Source organism: Pyxicephalus adspersus, chromosome 9 (assembly GCF_032062135.1).
Source record: "Pyxicephalus adspersus chromosome 9, UCB_Pads_2.0, whole genome shotgun sequence".
Lineage (NCBI taxonomy): Eukaryota > Metazoa > Chordata > Amphibia > Anura > Pyxicephalidae > Pyxicephalus > Pyxicephalus adspersus.
In genome coordinates, this window is record NC_092866.1 from 32034173 (window position 1) to 32053434 (window position 19262).

General features: G+C 37.5%; 1 protein-coding gene across 3 annotated transcripts in view; it reads right to left on the reverse strand.

Moving 5' to 3' along the window:
• Positions 1 to 19262, reverse strand: part of LOC140337570 (low-density lipoprotein receptor-related protein 5-like) — a 162788-nt gene that overhangs the window by 65710 nt on the left and 77816 nt on the right. For all 3 annotated transcript variants that reach the window (XM_072421267.1, XM_072421266.1, XM_072421265.1), the window contains exons 6-7: positions 7946 to 8342; positions 7362 to 7533 (exon numbers count right to left, since the gene is read on the reverse strand). In XM_072421267.1, coding sequence (XP_072277368.1) covers positions 7362 to 7533; positions 7946 to 8342 — 569 coding nt within the window. The remainder of the gene's footprint in view (positions 1 to 7361; positions 7534 to 7945; positions 8343 to 19262) is intronic.

Consider the following 19262-nt stretch of genomic DNA (forward strand, 5'->3'; position numbering starts at 1 on the left):
CGTTATATAAGCAGTAATCCCCAATTCCAAGTCCCCAGTCCCTTGCCCAGGAACATTAACCTTTGGTTTGTTCTCAGACATGTAAAAGTACAGAGTTCCAAGGTCATGTGACTAAATCCATCAGCACTCAGTACTTCGTGTATGTTTTTTAACCTCTAAACAACTATCCTCTTTATTTGCACTAATCCTGCAACTGTTAATAACCAGAACAAGTACACTTACCCCTCAGTGGCCACTCACCAGCATGTGTTAACCAGCCAGTCCCTAACACATGCGCAATTACCCTTCTGTTTTCAGTGTATTATCCTTGTAGAACCCAGTTTTCTACTGGAAAAAACCCTTAAATTTATTCAGTGTGCCATGCCAAACATCTGTCTCCTCTCCACGAACTCTGGTATAGTGGTGTTTTCAGCTTCACCTCCCATGTCCTCAGCAACATCTTTACTGGTCAAAGATATCATAACACTGCTGTGGACTCGGAGGACTTGTCATAATGAGTTACGCATACCTGCATATGGCACATCCACTTTAAAAGAATGTCCTTATTCAGCAATGTATAATACAAGCCCTGTCCCCTCCATCTTCACAACTGGATCTCTGGATTCCAATTGGATTGACAGAGTTAATGTAGCTCCTGTGCATGTGGACATAACTTGCATCGTCCTGATCTGTTTCAGGCAACAGAAAACTGAAAATGACTAGGGGAAAAAAGCTGTTTTATGGCAAGGCACTTGGCATGAGTCTTGTGCCAAAAATCCCCACCTTTAATGATTTTTTTTTTCATTAGTTATGCTTTCAAATTTTTCGTAAAAATGTTCTTGTTTCTTCTTGAACTTCCACCATCATACTCATTCTCGTGCCTACCCACCACCTTCACAGTCCATGAACCATCTTAGTGGAGGTACTGGGATTGCAATTTTATGCACTCTTCCCCCACCACAACCTCCACTGCCCAGGAACAACTTGCTTCAACTTTAGTTGTTTCCAGGACATTGATTTCGCCGTTTATTTCTCTTGTGTAAACGCCCTGATTTTGCCATTTATTCCTCTTCTGTAAACTCCCTGAGTGGAGAGTTTAGCGCGCATGCTGTTACTTGATAATTAGTCAGTTTTCTAAGAAGGTGCTTAAATGCATTAAGGGGAACAATTCTAATGTCCTGCCATTCACCTGTATGGCCATACCCTTATATTTTAACAGTTTGTTGCTGAACATGGACAGATCAAAAAATACCATTTGTGAAAAACAGTTTTGCTGGTTCTATTTTAATCATCACATCCTTCCACATTTTTCTACAAAACATACAGTCCACAGCAAGCAGCACTGGTCTCAAACATATTTTTCACTACCATACCCTCTGTACATGCTTAGCCAAGTCAAATCTCCACACACCTCTCCTGCAAATAATCACTGCTTCTATGTGCTTGTCACTTCTGTCCTGTAAATACTGACTGCCCACCGGTGTGCCCTCTGATGTATACATCTGAACTGCCTGATGCCTTCTTTGCATATTTTACCAACAAATCAAAATGGGGCATTTAGACACTTTGGCATTGTTGGATTTTAAGCATCTTAAAATATGTCCATAGTAGAGGTTCCACTACTGTAATAACTTTATTTTTTAAACACAATAAGGAAAATATATGTTTGCCCCAAGAAACACCAGTATTTCAAAAACAATTTTTTTTTTCAATTTTCCTAAACTACTGGTGTTTTTTGGGGCACACATAAATTTTCCTTCTTGTGTTTGAGAACTTATTTTCACATTTCCTTAATATAATATCTACTTCTATTTACATTATGTTCCTGTATATATTATCCTAACACATAATTTTTCTAGTCTTTATAAAACCTGGAATGTAACACAACATTATCATGCAAACCTTAACTACTCGTATAAGTCTTCCCTTTCTTCTGTTCTATACAAAATGTTCTCATTCAATAAACACTTTTAAAACATGTGGTTAACATTTTACCATCTTTTGGACTATAGGAGAGCCGCTAACTTGGAGAGGAAACACCCTTTATTAGATTGTAGAGCTTTCACAAACACTCACAGCATGATTTGAATCATGGAATCTGAACATTTTCCTGAGTGTGTCACAATAGAGTTGACCTGAGCCAAAGAAAAGGAATATTAGGTTTGGAAGCGTTATTTAGCTTTACTACTGTGGAAGTTATGAAATATGGATAAAAGTTGTCCTATATGCAGCCTCCTAAATGTAGATTCAAGAAGACTGCACATCAGTCAATTTTAAATCAGACGATTTCAGCAAAATCTGTTCTTTGCAAAAGTTCTTTGAAGCTCCTCCGGAGTTAACCAAGATTATGGTCCCTTTGCAATCCTAGGGACAGACTCTTGTTTGTTTCTTTTCAAATGGTTAACACTATTATTATTTTAATAATTATTATTAATAATATTAAAAAGAATTCATATAGCGCCAACATATTACGCAGCGCTGTACATTAAATAGGGGTTGCAAATGACAGATACAGACAGTGACACAGGAGGAGGAGAGGACCCTGCACAAAAGAGCTTACAATCTTGGAGGTGGGGGAAGTCTCAAATAATAGGAGGGGAGATATGGAGTGAGGGGAAGTAGTGAGGGATTTAGGAGACATAAGAAGGGGAAGCAGGTTTGAAAAAAATGGGGTTTGAGTTCTTTTAAAATGAGCAGAAAGTAGGAGCAAGCCGAATAGTATGAGGAAGATCATTACAGAGAGTCGGGTCAGCTCTAAGAAAAGTCTTGCAGTCGTGCATGTGAGGAGGTTATGAGTGAGGAAGTTATTAGTAGTATATTGGAGGAGCAAAGAGAGTGGCTGAGGGAGTATTTTTCCACCAGGCCAGAAGGGTAGGTTGGACAAGAACTATGAACGCAAAGCACAAAAGCTTGAATTTGATTCTCAGGTGAAATAGGAGCCAATGAAGAGAACTACAAAGAGATACAGCAGAGAAGGAGTGGTGGGAAGGATGGATCAGTCTGGCTGCAGCATTCATAATAGATTGTAGAGGAGAGATTGGGGTTAGTGGAATACCAGAGAGGAGGATGTTACAGTGGTCCAGACGAGAGATGATAAGAGCGTGTACAAGGAGTTTGGTGGTCTCTGGGGACTGATAAGGGCAGATTTTGGAGATGTTGCATAGGTGAAAGTGACAGGACCTGGAAATGTTCTGAATATGGGGGGTAAATGAGAGGGCAGAATCGAGGGTGACACCAAGACAACGTGCCTGAGGGAAGGTACAAATGACAGTGTTGTTAACCGTTAGGAATGTCAGGCGGAGATTTGGATTTTGAGGGGGGGAGATGAGTTAATTTTTATTCAGTTTAAGTTTCAGAAATCTGTGATGAGATGACCAACAGGCAGCATGAAACCTTGTCCAGGACTGGAGGAGAAGTCAGGGGTGGTCAGATAGATTTGAGTGTCATTAGAATATAGATGGTACAGTAAACCAAAGGAGGATATGAGACTACCAAGTGAGGAGGTGTACAGAGAAAAGAGAACTGGCCCAAGGACTGACCCTTGGAAACACCAACAGGGAGGAGAGTGGGAGAGGCGGAAATACCATTGAAAGAAAATTGAAAGGACCAGTCAGACAGGTAGTAAGTAAACCAAGAGAGAGCAGTGTCACTGATACCAATGGAGCGCATAATTTGTATTAGAAGGGGTGATCAACAGTGTCAAACACAAGAGTAAAGATCTAGGAGGAGGAAGAGGAGGTAAAAGTTGCCTTGAGACTTGGCTCTGTGGAGGTCGTTGGCCACCTATAGATCAAGAAGTTTCGAAACATATGAGATGAAGGGAGGTGGGTCGGTAGCTAGACAGTAAGGAGGGTGTAAAACACCCACAGGTTATGAATCTAGAGTAATAGGTCTTTCAAAAAACAGTGGAGAAAAACAAAATTAACACAAATGGTATTTAAGAGTTTTGTCATAAACGGATTCTCAAATGTAAATCACCCTGTACTATTTGGTATTGATGTCAACCCCACTGTAGCTTGCTTGTATCTTTTCTTACAACTTGAAGATCTTTCTTTTTTGATCTTTTCAAAATAGTTTATTTTTGTATTGCATGAAAATGCAATACAAAAATAAACTATTTTGCACACAAGATTACACCTGCTGAACATTGATCCAAGTACACTGGAAGCAAGTTTCATGCCCAGTGAGGTTTCTGTACTTTTTTAAATATAGGCTACTTTAGTATGAAATTTACAGATTATTCATAATATATACAAATCTGCTTGAGAAAAACCACCTTTTCCACATGTGTATGCAGATCTCCTTATGTGCTATGGTTATAAAGTTACATATCACACATGCTGACTGGGTTAGTCATGGAAGCAAAATATTTAAATTTATGTACCTATCAGCAACATAAAAATAAAGTCACATGCTATTTTGGCCATAAAATCAAAGTCAAAGAAAAAAAAATTAGATGGGGCATTTTAAACTCTCAACGTAAAATGACATGATTTGGGGCAGGTCAAGAACAGGGAAAAAAAAGGAATGAATTATGCAGGAAAGTTATTTAAAGAATCTGTCTTTGAAGGGCTCTCCTGAATAGAGGAAGAAAATACTTGTCAAAATCAAGTTGAAGTGAAAGCCACTTGTGCAAATGAAAAGTACAGATTGCAGCAAAGTGAGGGGTGAAAATGAGTTTGAGCTGCAACTCCATTATGCTTTAATTCCACAGCACAGGCAATATCTGTTTCTAGATTAGCAGAAAATAGATTATCCCACATCAAGTAACTGCTTACTCACATTAACGAATGATTTACCTTTTACTATGACACTATGAATTAGCAGCATTGCTAAAAAATACTTTGAAAACAATCTTTTTAATTTTTAGGCTGCTACTTTATAGCCAATCCAAACTGATTAAAGGTTAATAGTTATGTTATCATGCATTTCATTAACAGTAAAGCACGAAACCCCTATAGGTATAAAGGTGTGGAGAGACACATGCCATGTCCTGGAGAGGAAAGGACTGAATAATACTGGGAATCCTCCAGCCAGGAAGAGAGGTAGGCTGACAGAAGGCACTGAAATCAGAGTAAGAAATTTATGTCTAACCTTTATGTGGAAATCTATTTTATCTAAAACCAGACGAAAAGTGCATTGTGCCTCAATGAACATGGCTCCTGGGACATGAACTGTGATTTTACAGGCAAATACAAATATGCAAACATTTTGCAACTAAAAACTTTGGGTAGTTGTAGTGGCGTATAGATAGTGACAAATAGAAATAATGTGTTAGAAACATGTTCAGAAACATTTGGCCTCATTTAGAAGCAATGATTGGAAATAGGCAAGTAAAAGTTGGCATTCTAAAAATAACTTAAATTAATGAGAAATGTGTATGGTACAGTTTTCAAGAAAGGATACTGCCCACACATTTATTATTGATTTTATATATGCACGTGACAATAATCATCGCTAATGACATAATTAGGGAACTGCTAAGTACCTTCTGTAAGCACTGGAACAATCTAAATGTTTTTGGAAATATTCATTTTATTGAATATACTTATTTAAAAAAAAAAGTCATGCAGAGAACTTTTTCTGATTAAAAAAACAAATTTCAGATTAAAATGCAGAGAATCATATTGTAATAAATTATTCCGAGTTCTAGTCCTAAAGCGCCATCATTCTGTTTCCACAGTTTCAAAGAAAAAACCCTCCTATTTCATGGCATTACTTGAACAGATTAGGAAGATCCGCTCTGCCTTGAAAGTAGTGGGTGCGAAAAACCAAGAGGAAGTGGTGTTTAGGAGCGCGTTCCTTACATTTTCCTGTTCCATTAAATACAAGAGGCAACCTTTTGGTCAAGATATTCAGGAAGAAACAATTGCACTTTTCATTCTTGTTGGAACCAAGGCACATAAATTTTCAGTTTACCTTCACAAAAACTATGGATTAGTGTTATAATATTCTCTCTAGCTCTTAATGTGAAGTTGTCCATACTCAAACATCCCAATAAGAGCAGGTTCAGACCTACAGTGGGAGCAAGCAAGCTATTTACTGGTGTGAGGAAGCAGAAACTGCAATTTCACTGCCAGTCTGAACATGAATGTGACTTAAAGCTACCTTTAAAATCCTAAGGCTAACAATGCATTACTGGAAAAATTGTCAGCATGCCAAGATCTGTCCTGGGGGAAAAAAGGCTAAAAAATCACCTACCTGTGTTGTGATCTTTGAAAATGAATTTCTCCACAATACTTTTAAATAAACAAGGGCTTGTTTTAAAGTGCATATATGGTTGTTGAAAATATTGCAATGTGTAGGATACATGCACAGACTCACCTAACAAATTGCTTTTCATTTAAAATAGAAACAAACCAAGAAAGATCCATGCCGCTTTGGGTTAATAATACAATGAAAACAAGGAAGTGAGCTGGTGTTAACTGCCATCTCCTTGCTTCCCCCTCTGCTGGACTCTTGTAATCCTCAATAATCTACAGTAAACCTATTAAATCGACTCAAAACACAGACATGATCTCAAGCCTCTATTTTATGTCAGTTGTTCTCACACTGAGAGAACATGAATCTCTGCCAATTAACATACAGATCTATAAATCTTCCCCCACAAAATATAAAACCATATGTTGGAGACATGGACTCATTTTCTCAACTGCCTGCCAAACAGACAAGCAAGATTTTTAGAAGCAAGAAACAATGTTGCCATAGGGTGCCAAATTTAAAGGAGAAAGCCCTATGGGCTGCTGTCAGGCACATTTTTGGCAAAGTGATACCAAATGGCTCTATAGGATGCTAGAGTAGTGACTGAGCTCTTTGTGTTGCATTTTACCATTGCAGATGAAAAGTTTTGTAGCGGGAAAGTGTGTAAGGGGGGTTGCTAAAACCCTCGTTTGTATGCAAGACATTTTACACATACAAAAACACAGTTATTCTTCCTACACAATAACAGATCACAGAAAACCTTTTGACCTCTTCCATTCACAAGTATATTTAAAAGTATCCTAAAAGCAATACATTTTCTGCAGAATACTCCGGCAAGCAAAACTTGTATCTAAAAGGAGCATACCAAAACAACCATCTCTACCAAAAGAACAATCCGTAAACACTCTGCCCCATTCCCACCATCATTGAGTCTGTCTGGAGTTTGAATGAAATGAGAACAGCAGCTGAGCAGATTGAATCCACAGAAGAACTGAAGCTGCAACCAAGTGCTAGGGTTTGTAGGAAAATTGATGATGTTAAAAAGTTGACACAATAATAAAAAATACTATAAAAATGACTATATTAGGATTTAGGATCTTCACTTCAGCATGTCTCACAAGCACGGAAACAAAGGAGCAATCAGGGTGACCAGGTTTTAAATAAACTTAAATTTCACTTACCTCTATTTTGTCCGTCTTGGCATCTCCCCAATACAATTTGCATTCTTGAAGATCCAGTGCTAGTCCATTTGGCCAACCTAACGAGGTGTTCACAAGTACTGTCCTTTCTGACCCATCCAAAAAGGAAGACTCAATTTTCGGCCTTTCACCCCAATCTGTCCAGTACATAAAACTAAATGTGGGAAAAAAAAACTATTTAACAAAACCTTTATAATAATTTGTTTTTGTTGCAGTTAAGAAACTATAAAGGCAACTAGAGCTTAGGGTACAGGGCACGGACATAGGTAACCATATAACCTTAAACAGCTACCTCATGTAGAAGGCAGTATAACCTGAAGGTATCAGATTACTTTGTTCATCAATTGATAATAAAGAAAAATCTTTAATGCCAAGAAGGGAAGACTTACTACTTAGTCAGGTTTCTATTTTTGTCTCCCCAATTAGAACACAACAGACACAAATTCTCTACCAATGGGGTTACATATAACAAAGACATTTATCATAACATTTTACATTTTTTAAAATATTAAATAAAATCTAAAACTTATATGAGTGTCAGTCACTAGTTAATACAGCTTACTTACCCTGTCAGTGGATTTAATACAATGGCCCTTGGTTCATCCAGATTTTCAGATATCAGTATTTTCCTTGATGTTCCATTAAGTCGGGTGACTTCTATACGGTCAGTTCCAGTATCAGTCCAATAAAGATTCCGAGCCACCCAATCAACTGCTATCCCATCTGGATGCTGCACTTCAGAGGTCACTAAGGTCTGAGCATCTGACCCATCCAGAAAAGCACGACGAATAGCTCTAACTTCATCATCCGTCCAGTAGATATACCCTTCAACTGGATCATAGTCAATAGCAATGGCATGCTTGATGTCCTCAATTTGTAGAACAATATCAGTAAAATCAGGCATATCCAATGAAATCCTTCGTAAATCTGTTCTTCTGGCCAACAGAAGGACATCATCTGCACCTGAAATTAATGGCAATTTTTTTGACCAAATCAACTTTAAGATGTAATGTTTTAAATATTGGCTTAAGGTTATCGAACATTTACCAATGTGTATACCAGACAAGTTCTAACAAAAAATTCTGCTGCCTGATACCAAAAGACACCTTCTGTGGTCCTGTGGCATAGGTCTCCCCAGAGGTTTTAGCCGGTTGCTCCGCCCGCCTCTCCTCGGCAGCTCTCATCCTCTGCACAGATCTCAGTGAGGCTGCTCTGTGCTCTGTGTCATCCGTTCAGAGGATTGCTGCTGGGATGAGAGGTGAACACACAGTTCAGCCTTCATGTGAAGGAGACACAGGCAGCCCCGCCCCCATCTCATAGCACGAGCTGGGATTTCTATTTTTAAAAAAAATCTGCTGGTGAAATGTATCCTCTGCTAGAACTGTGTGTGAAGTCTGCATGTCGTTCTGCATCCTCACAGCTCTTTGTGTATAAACCTCCATATCTCCTAAACTGTATGTCACAATGACTTGTAATTTTCAAGGTGCACAGGGGACCCTCATAGATACTACTACAATTTCAGCCCCCCAGCTTTAAAGAATTTCAAGATATGGGGGTCACAAATGTAAAAAGCTATGAAAATTTAACTTTGGGGTTGCTGTTTCTGAGGAAAGTGCAACTAGGAGTCCTAAATTGAAAATGCAAATTGGGGACCCCGGAGCCACCAACATAGCAAGGAGCATTGGGGTGGGCCCCTAAATATATACCTACCTGTCAAACTACTGTCTGCTTCTTTTCTTTGTACACCAATTTCTCTGAGGGTGGGGGTACAAAACTGAAAATATAGGTGCAAGTGGCGGGCACATTCTCCCCTTACAATCTCATTACTACAGCATCATTAGAACATAAAACACTCAGCCGATCAAAATGGGCTTCTCTGCCCTGTCACACTTTCCTGTCCACTTAACTAACATTCTGAAGTTCAACTGGGGAACCGGGAGATGTAAGAAACCAAAAATATAGGTACAAGTGGGGAACATCTATGACTAACATCCCCCAAAACTTCATCACTATGGCATCATTAGAAAATGAACTCTGCCCACTAAATTTTATTGAGGTTGAGGTACTAGAAAGTTACAGTCATGTGTAACAAGGAAGTGCATTTTGATGGAAAGTTTTTTTTTTAATGTTGTAATGATGCCATGGTGATGAAAGGTGATAGCCACAAGTGTCTCTCACTTCCACCTATATTTTTGTTTCTCTGCACTTGTTAATTCTGGAGAAATTGGGGTTTGAAGTAGAGATGCAGACAGATATGTGTAACAGAGCAGGCAGCAAACTTTGCTAGGTAGAGATTTATGTTCTCATAATGCCATACTAATTACATTTTAAAAGGCTTTAGCCACAAGTGTCCCACACTTGCACCTACAGTTTCAGTTTTCTATGCCTCCACGTGTACCTTAAAAATTTCAAGTTAATACAACCAACGGTTTAGGAGATATGAAGGTTTGAACCCAGTGAGTTGTTAGGTTGCAGAATATGACATGCAGCTTTTACACTAGCATTGCTATCACACTGCACTGCCAATGACATTAAACACTGCAGATAAACTTCACAGACAGTGTTTTTTAATAGAATATGGACAGTGATAAGAGGGGGTCACTGTCTGTCTTGTCCCCATCTGATATCACATGCATGATGCTATTAAAGTATCTCCACATTTTTTACATTATGTTAAAGAGTGACTTTCTCTGTTATGTAATAAAAAAATTTGTTTTTTTTTTGTTTTTACACTTTTGTGGAGACTCCCCTTCAGTCTTCACTTCCATTTCGGTAAAGACCAAAGGGGAAATCCGCAGCCTCCTGGGATATTTGTGTCACATATCCCAAAAGGCTCTGCACTGCTCCTTCTGTGCCTGCACCTTTAGAGGTTTTCTTATAATGTAAAAAAAAAAAAAAAAAAGTTTTCAATCTCATGCATGCCCAGTGCAAGGCAGCACTGGACGTACAAGTGAGCATCAGAAAAAAGGTGGAAGCTGAGCCAGCATGGGCCTGCTGGGCTAATTTTGTAAAAGAATCAAGTGAAAAAAAAAATGTTTTCACAAAAGTTCACTTTAACTAAATATAGACACAGGAGCACATCTGAAGTGAGGCTGAATTCACACCGGCAGTAAGGATACATTTGTCCATTCCTCATGCTAGGAACCACTGCTGCTTAAAAAACTTCTAGCTCTGAAAAAGCCTAGCACTTACGGCCTGTTACCAATCCTAGGTGCCTAGCACTTACCACCTTTTACCAATCCTAGGTGCCTAGGAGTTGCCAGAAGTCACTCAGAAGGGGTAAATGTTTTTTTGCTGCTAATATGAGCTAAGCCTAACTTGTTACGTCACATTCATTATACTATTACACTACTACAAAGGAATACACTCTTAAAACTTAGAACACTAGGAAGTTGGGTCACAATAAACGGCATAGGACAGTTGTGGCAAAAAACATAGAATAGAAAAATTGGATATACTAAAGGGGCAGGCATTACAAAGTTGTAACAAATCATTGGGAGAAGGTAAAACACTGAAACAATAAGAGGTTACTGATTACCCATGGCATAAACAACTGGGAGCACTAAATTTGCTGTGTTTTGCCACATCCCCTTTTTTTTTACCACCCGGCAACAGCTTCCCACCACCCGGCTGAAAAAAACTTCTGGGGAGAACACTGTGTGGAGTATATAGTTGGCACATAAAGCTGTTTTGAACCCAAACAATACTAGGTGAGTGGTTTTAATTGATCAGAGTAGCTACATAATTGCTATAATTTTAATAGGAGAGGGAGAGGACGAGGGGGGGGGGGGGATATGGAGAGGGCAGGGTTTTTTGTTTTTTTTTTGGAGAGTTAAACAGATACTTCCTATTGTCCCATATAGGTCAGTGAGTCATACTGTTGAGCCAACCTCTTTAGTGACAATACATTTAAAAAAATTGCAAAGAGAGGACAAAAAAGAGGTTTAAGGCTCAAAAGTAGTGAGTCAAAGTATATTGTATTCATATATATTAAATTCATACATATAAACAAAAAGTAAGGAGTACACAAACTTTTGTGTGTGTTCCCTAGTTCTGTTTTAATTCACAGAAGTAGGGTATTCCACTAGACAGGATGGTACTAACACAATAAAATAGTATGACCATGTTTCCGTATAACTCCTATTATTCAATTAATCCCTTGACACACAATTCCAACGTTCTCATACATGCATTCTACCATTTAGTGACTACCCTTCAAACCTCTGTCTTCGGCCTACCATATTCAATGATTTAGTAACTCTCAAGTCCAAATATTGGAACTACTTGACTGGACTCATCCTCGAACCCATATTCTCTAACCTTGATTCCCCTGTCAGGTACATTTTCTAATATTTAAATCATATTTTTAGATTATATATATATATATATATATATATATATATATGTTTAACATTAAACTGATGTATTAGCAATTACAATGTTACAGCCCACCAGCACTGTTATTTGGAACCATTGTACCAAGTACTATTTTCCACTATGATTCTCCCCTGAATTGTAACTATCATATGACTATTAGTCTTAACCCTTCACTATTCAATTTTTGACTTGAACATTCTTTGATTATAACCTATTCATCTAAATTTATATTTGCATAGATGTATTTAGGTGATATGTAATACAACCATAAATATTTTTATCGCTCTAAATATGACATCCATTAACCCATAACTTGTTCTATTAATCTGTAATCCTTTTGTATGTGTAGACCATTAATCGTATACAGTCACGTGCAACTGAGAAAGCCCAACCCGGGCAAAACGCGTCGGAGACATATACGGAAACACGGTCATAATATTTTATTGTGTTAGTACCATCCGGTCTAGTGGAATACCCTACTTTTGTGAATTATAACAGAACTAGGGAACACATATGAATAGGGGAACACATTTAATACATAGGAATACAATATACTTTGACTCACTACTTTTGAGCCTTAAACCTCTTTCTTTGCAATAATTATAACTTTAATAGGCCAACACATGTATGAAACTAAAAATAAACATACCTGTACACATATAGAGACATATATAGGTGAAAAATGACACAGTAAAATAAAGCATAGGAAGTTTTTATGATGATTTTTTGCAGTTTTAAATACAAACCACTTAAAATTTGCTATCACATATTCAAATGAAAGCACCAAACTAAATGAAATTATCTCATCTAAGGTTTTTAATTAGGGCTGATCCAAAATGCTGCTTTTAATGTCTTATTATTGACCCAACAGAAGAAAAACACGAAAGAGACAAGTCACAATGGCAATGACGTAACCTTCGAGGTCTTGTTTATCAAACACTGAATATAAGACTCAATGAGGACTGAATACAGTTGACAATTGAAAATCCGGCCATCGATAATCCATTTCCTTCAGTTTCCTGGCATGAATTTCAGATAGTATTTTCAATACAGGGACTGCAGTACACTGTTTGACCACTAATGTTTTGATGGTGCTGTTCTGCAGAAACACCTGTTAGGTCTTGCTTGCTAAACTAAATACATGCCGAGATGTCCCTGCTGCCTGGAACTGTGCCAGATGTCCGCGAGTGCAAGGCTGGCCTGTGTGTGGAGGAAGAGCAACTTTTAAAAATGCGGAATTTTCAAAAATCCAGGGCACCTCAGGTCCGGATTTTTGATTGTCAACAGAATGTAAGACTACATAAGCCAGGTAGAACACCAAGGCATTGTGGCAAGGTACAGAAAACACTAACGTTTTCTAAATGTATTGAGCTAAATTGAGCTCCAAGCAACCATAATATCAGTTTCTTCATTACAGATAAGCTATTTTTCCCAGACAGTACCAATACGACAACAACTGTATTCCATTCATATACATTCTCCAAATTCAAGATCACAATTTCTGTACTGTGCAAACTAATAGTTGTTCTTCAGCTTACTCATTTGGATTCTGATCCACTTGGATACTGTATTTTATCTCATTTGACACTCAGGTTAAATTAGACAAGACGGCATATGAATAGCATGAAAAATTTATAAAGCACAAGGTAACACACATTGCATGTACATACTTTTATTCTGCTTTAGGTCATGGTAGGTTAGGTCCCATTCTAAGGGGGAAAACAATTAAAATATCAAATACAAGGGACTTCCAGGGGCGGAGCTGCTCAGAGCACCCGAGTTAGCTCGGCTTGTTTTTATCCGGCACCCCGCTGATCTCTCCGGAAGGTGGAGGCCATTGCAGGGAGTGAATTAGCTGTGTGAGAGCTCTATCCGAGCGGCTCACACGCAGTACAAACATCCCAGAGTCGGCGCTGGATGCTTTGGCCGCATGGATTCTGGCAGCCATATCAGGTTTATAACACTACACACTGCTCAGCTCTGCATAAAGGCGCTTTTTTGAATCTTTAACTTGGGACTTGAGTACCTGTTCATCTTTTGGCTTCCTTCTTCCATCTGCTGCAAGTACTTGGATGTCATTTAAAAAGAAAAAGATACATTTTTTTCTTCTTGAAGATCTATGCATTTATTTTGCTAGATGTTTTGGCCGCATGGCTTATGCCGGTCATATTAGGTTTATACCCATACAAGCTGCTCAGCTCTGCATAAAGGTGCTTTTTTTAAATCCTTTAACTTGGGACTTGTGAGTATCTGTTCATCTTTTGGCTTTCTTTTTCCATCTGCTGCAAGTACTTGGATATCATTTAAAAAGAAAAAGATACATCTTTTTCATTTGAAGATTTATGCAGAAATTTTGCTGCTGACCTACATTTTATTGTTAGAAATATTTGAAGGGGATTTTTTATCTACTGCCTCTTTTTTTATACAAGTTACACCATCTTATACAGAGTCTTTAGAGTATTACTCCAATCATTGCTACATAATGGATACATCTGTCGGGAAACAGTCCTCTTCAACACGCAAGAATACTAATAAGCAAAAGCTTAAACTTCCATTAAAAGCTGGTTCTCCTACTCCCTCTTCCTCTTCTATGTCTCAACACCAGTCTTTTATGGAATATTCAGAGGGAGAAGAATCAAGGTCTGATCTATTGCTTGGGTCACCTGATTACTCAGGAGTTGTTTCTCAAGTATCTAAAATCTTGTTGCCTTATTATGATAATATATTTGAGGGCTTGCAAAAATCTATTGAATCAGCATTAGAGAATATTTCCACCATAACCCAACCTATAGCAGAATTGGAACAGAGAGTAAGCAACTTGGAAGGTTAGCTTCTACAATCTACAATCTAATGCTAAAGTTGCTGCTCAAAATATTATACTCACCTCTATAGAAACCAAATTAGAAGATTTGGGGAACCGGAATAGGAGGTCTAATTTGCGCTTTATTGGTATACCAGAATCATACAAAGGCCATGACTTGGTTCAATTTCTTATAACCCCTCTGATGAAGGCATTGAATCTTCCACCTGTTCTTTACGGAATATTGAAAGAGTTCATCAGCGCCAGTCTATGGCCCAACGTCCACGACCTGTAATAGCTAAATATTTCCACTATATCAACAAGGAAACAGTGCTGGGACCCTATAGAAAGATCCGGGATATCCAAGTGGAAGGTAACAAGATTATGATGTTCCAGGACTAAAAATTTTGCCCCCAGTTTGTAAGCGATTGGTGGATATGGGCATCCGTTTTTCTCCTTTGTATCCTGCAAAACTGAAAGTTCTTTGGCAAGGGGAGGCCAAGTTATTTGATGATCCAGCTGATACAGTTGAAATGTTTAAATTGTTTACCTCATCTTCTGAAGTCAGTTATTTGATTAGGTGAGGATGTAATTTTCTTTAGATAAATGTCTTACAGGGAAGGGGAAAAAAAAAAAGAAATGCAAATGTTATCTATTATCTATTGCAACGCACTTTTTTTTGTCTATGTTACATGATTTTTTGCAAATGCAGTGCCCCTCTGGTGGGATTCGAGCAGCTATTGCTGCTACTGTACGGTGTTCTAGGACTCAGAAATCTAAATTTGTTACTAAGTTGGGATGCCGAAAAAGCTTTTGATAAAATAGAATGGCTTTTGCCTAATGCTGTATTGTCTAATAGGTTGTTTGGACAGATGTTTCCTTCTTATATTCAATATATATTTATATTAATCCATCTTTTAAATTGAATATAAATGGAGATATGTCGACGCCCATAACACTCTCTAGAGGTACTAGACAAGGATGTCCTCTCTCTCCAATCTTATTTAATTAAGCATTGGATCCTCTTCTTCGGCTCTTAGAGGTTTTATCTGAGTTTGAGGGTATATCAGTGGGATCATGTACTCTTAAAATCAATGCCTTTGCTGATGATTTGTTGTTTTATATTTCTAATCCTCGAAACATTAACATGGATAAATCCAAGACGTTGTACTTTTCAAGATTTGTCAGACCCGTATGGAGTAAAGAATATCCTTTTTTCTGGTGTAGGGAGAAGATACAATATTTAGGAGTACAAATTACTAAAGACCCTTATAAATTGTATTCTCAGAATATAGTTTATTTTTTGAACATTCTCTGAACAAATCCGTAACTGGTCCAAGCTTATGCTCTCCTATTTGGGAAGGATAAATTTAAAAAAAATTATCCTTTTTCCATATTCTCCAATCTTTACATATAGTAATTTAAAAAATAGATCTTAGAGCCTTTATTAAGTTGATCTCTAAATTTATATGGGGAGGCAAGTGTGTTAGATTAAGTTTTTCAATATTGCAACAACAGATAAGGAATGGAGGAGTAAATTTCCCAGACATAGAATCATATAATGCTGCTTGCATTTTGAGATATTTTAAGGACTGGATAAATAATAGTAAGGTGTATGCTGATTCCACATTAGATCAACAATTTGTACCTCATATTAGTTTAAAGTACATACTACATATGCATAAAGAACTATTACCTGAGGAAGTAATATCAAATCCGATAGTGTTTTCTTGCTGGATAATATGGCATAGGATTAGGGGTAAACATCTTTTGAACAGTCATTCTTGTCTCTTTCTACCATACTGGGGTAATTTAGATCTTCCATATTTAGCTCATCGTTCTTTGTTACAGAAGTGGCCAACTTTCCATATCATGCCTGTTAGGTCGCTGGTAGATAGAAATGTGCAAAGACTTCTCCAGTTCGAAACAGTGGTAACTGAATATCCTTTTTTGAGAACAGAAGTATATGTCTTTCTGCAATTACAGTCTTATACTTTAGGAGTATTGAAATCACTATCAGTAAGGGACCAGAAAAAACCCTTGGATCAAGGGGAGCCCTTTTAGGAAAGCGTTAACAGAAAATGTTAAATCATTAAAATAAATCTGGATTATTCTATTAGAAAAACTGGTTTGGCAAAATGGTCTGAACACTTTCCTGGTAGAACAGATGATATTTTAACAGCCTTGTCTAAGGCATGGTCGGTACTCCATTCAGCAATGTATAGGGAAATGACACCTAAAATTTATCATGGAGTAAAAGTTTCTCCACAAAGAGCCTATTTGATGGGCTATACTCCAACTTCTAGATCAGTGTTTTTCAACTTTTTTTGAGCCACGGCACATTTTTTTACATTGAAAAAATCCTGTGGCACACCACAAATCAAAAATGTTACAAAATGACACTCTGTAGCTAATTCTTTTGTCTCTAAGAATAAACAAGAAAACAGTCACTACAGCACAGACACTCGACAATGGTAATTAAATTTCCCACGGTACACCTAAAGATCTCTCATGGCACACTAGTGTGCCGCGGCACAGTGGTTGAAAATCACTGTTCTAGATGTCCCAAATGTTCACAAGACCAAGCGGGTTTATACAATGCTTTTTGGAATTGTCATAAAATAAAGAGATGTTGGCAGGTGGTGGCATATTTTATTACTTCTTATCTGATTATTTACATATTTTTTTTTTTACACTAATAATGAATACTGAAGGTTCTGCAAAACATTTTTTGTTTTTGTTTTTTGTTTTTTACACTAATAATGAATAATGAAGGTTCTGCAAAACATTTTTTGTTCTAAGGTTATTTTACGCTATCTTATCATGTAAAAATTTACCTCAGTTCTTTCCACTATATAAATGAAAGTCGCCACATACTAGCACTAGGTATTTAGGAAAGAAATTATTAATATGCATATATGTAACTGTATTTGTACTAAGAAGTTATATGTTTTTGCCTAATATGGTCTAATGTTTTTTGTATATATGTTTGTTGATTTGAATTCTCAAAAAAAATTAATATAATAAAAAAAATATCAAATATATATGATTGCATTAAATGCAACTACATTTTTTATTAACTCAGTGGTGAAGTTTTCTTTTTGTTATACAGCACAATTATTATCCTTTACGCCAAATACAAGAACATAAGGGTCATTAAAGAATTCTGTTTTTTGACAAGATAAAAGAATTAAAGAATATGTTGGTCTCTTCTTTTAATCAGGCTTTTCTACTCGCTTTTTTGCACATTCGATTATAGCAAATCACATAAATTGGATGTACACTCATTTTTTCTATGATGAGAAAATATGCTTAGCAGACTTGCCTACCAAAAGCTCCCCTTGCAGCACTGCAACAACTACAATGTCCTGTCACTGCCATCCCTATTAGTCAGGCTTCCTCTCCCACACATGTGCACGGCAGCCACTTTGCTGGGACGGTACACTTAGCTGCTCATGCATATCATCCAAAAAAGAAAAGAAAAAAAGTGATAGCACAAAGGAAGGATGATTTCTGCCAGAAGAGACTTCATAGTCTCTTCTGCCCTGTAAAATTTGAACTTGTCAGCACTTTTTGCTATGTGAACTTCATTTCCTTTTTAAATTTCTACACTATAGGTAGAAGACCTGAGTTGCCTTTGAAGGTGCATTCTCTGGGGAAGTCACCCTTAACCTTTCTTTTGACTTGATAAAATATGTGCATATCATGAATCCTAACACCATACAAGTACACGCTTCCTGCAGCTTAGTGGTTCAAGTGACAGTAATCGAAGGAGAAGGATGAAGTACCAACCATGCACCCTAACAAATAGGACAATTTTTCTATTTCAATCCTGACATTGAATGCCTTCAAGTAGCTTAAAGACATTAGATGACAGCTAACATTTTTATTTTTGTTTATGCTTACAGTATACTGCAAAAGCCTACAAACATCAACAGATTTACATCTATAAAGACAAACACATAGATTATAAGGATACATATCCTAATTTTTAACATTGGCTGATAAAGAAAATGATAATATTTGTCAACAGGCCTTTGTTTCATTGTACAAGTCTAGGAGAGTGCAAATCCTGCTTGAAACAGGTCAAAGTACAATGCACCTGTCATAGAAACCATAGAAACAGAAATCAAAACTGATGCTAACTGACATAAGGTCAAAGCTCATTGACACAGTCCCTTACTTTTCTAGTTTCAATAAAAAAACTTTATATCTGTATTTGCATTATGCAGGAACATACTATCAATTTTTATTTTTGAATGCGGTTAGGGCATTATTTAAGAGCCGGTATCGGCCAATTATCGGGCGAAAATCTGCCATGTGTACAGTCGGTCGTCGTCCATCGTCCGACGACCGTCCTGGCGGATCCATGGACGATGGACGACGACCGATCCTAATGAAAGGGAAGGGGAGAGCGCGCAGCAGGGTGCCGCTCCGTCGCTCTCCCCCTCCCCTCTCCATAGAGCATGAACGGTGCTGTATGTACAGCATCGTTCATGCATCGTGCAGTCTTTTCTCGTTGGAAAGGATCGTGAAAGATCCTTTCCAATGAGAAAAATTGCAGGTGTGTACGCAGCTTAAGTCTAAAAATCAGCATTCCTTACTCCTAGTACTTGAGATTACATAGAATTTGCCCACACGAAGAGGACCTTCAGGTAGCAGCGAAAGATTTATGAACATGACCATCCTTAAGAGTATATAGTCAA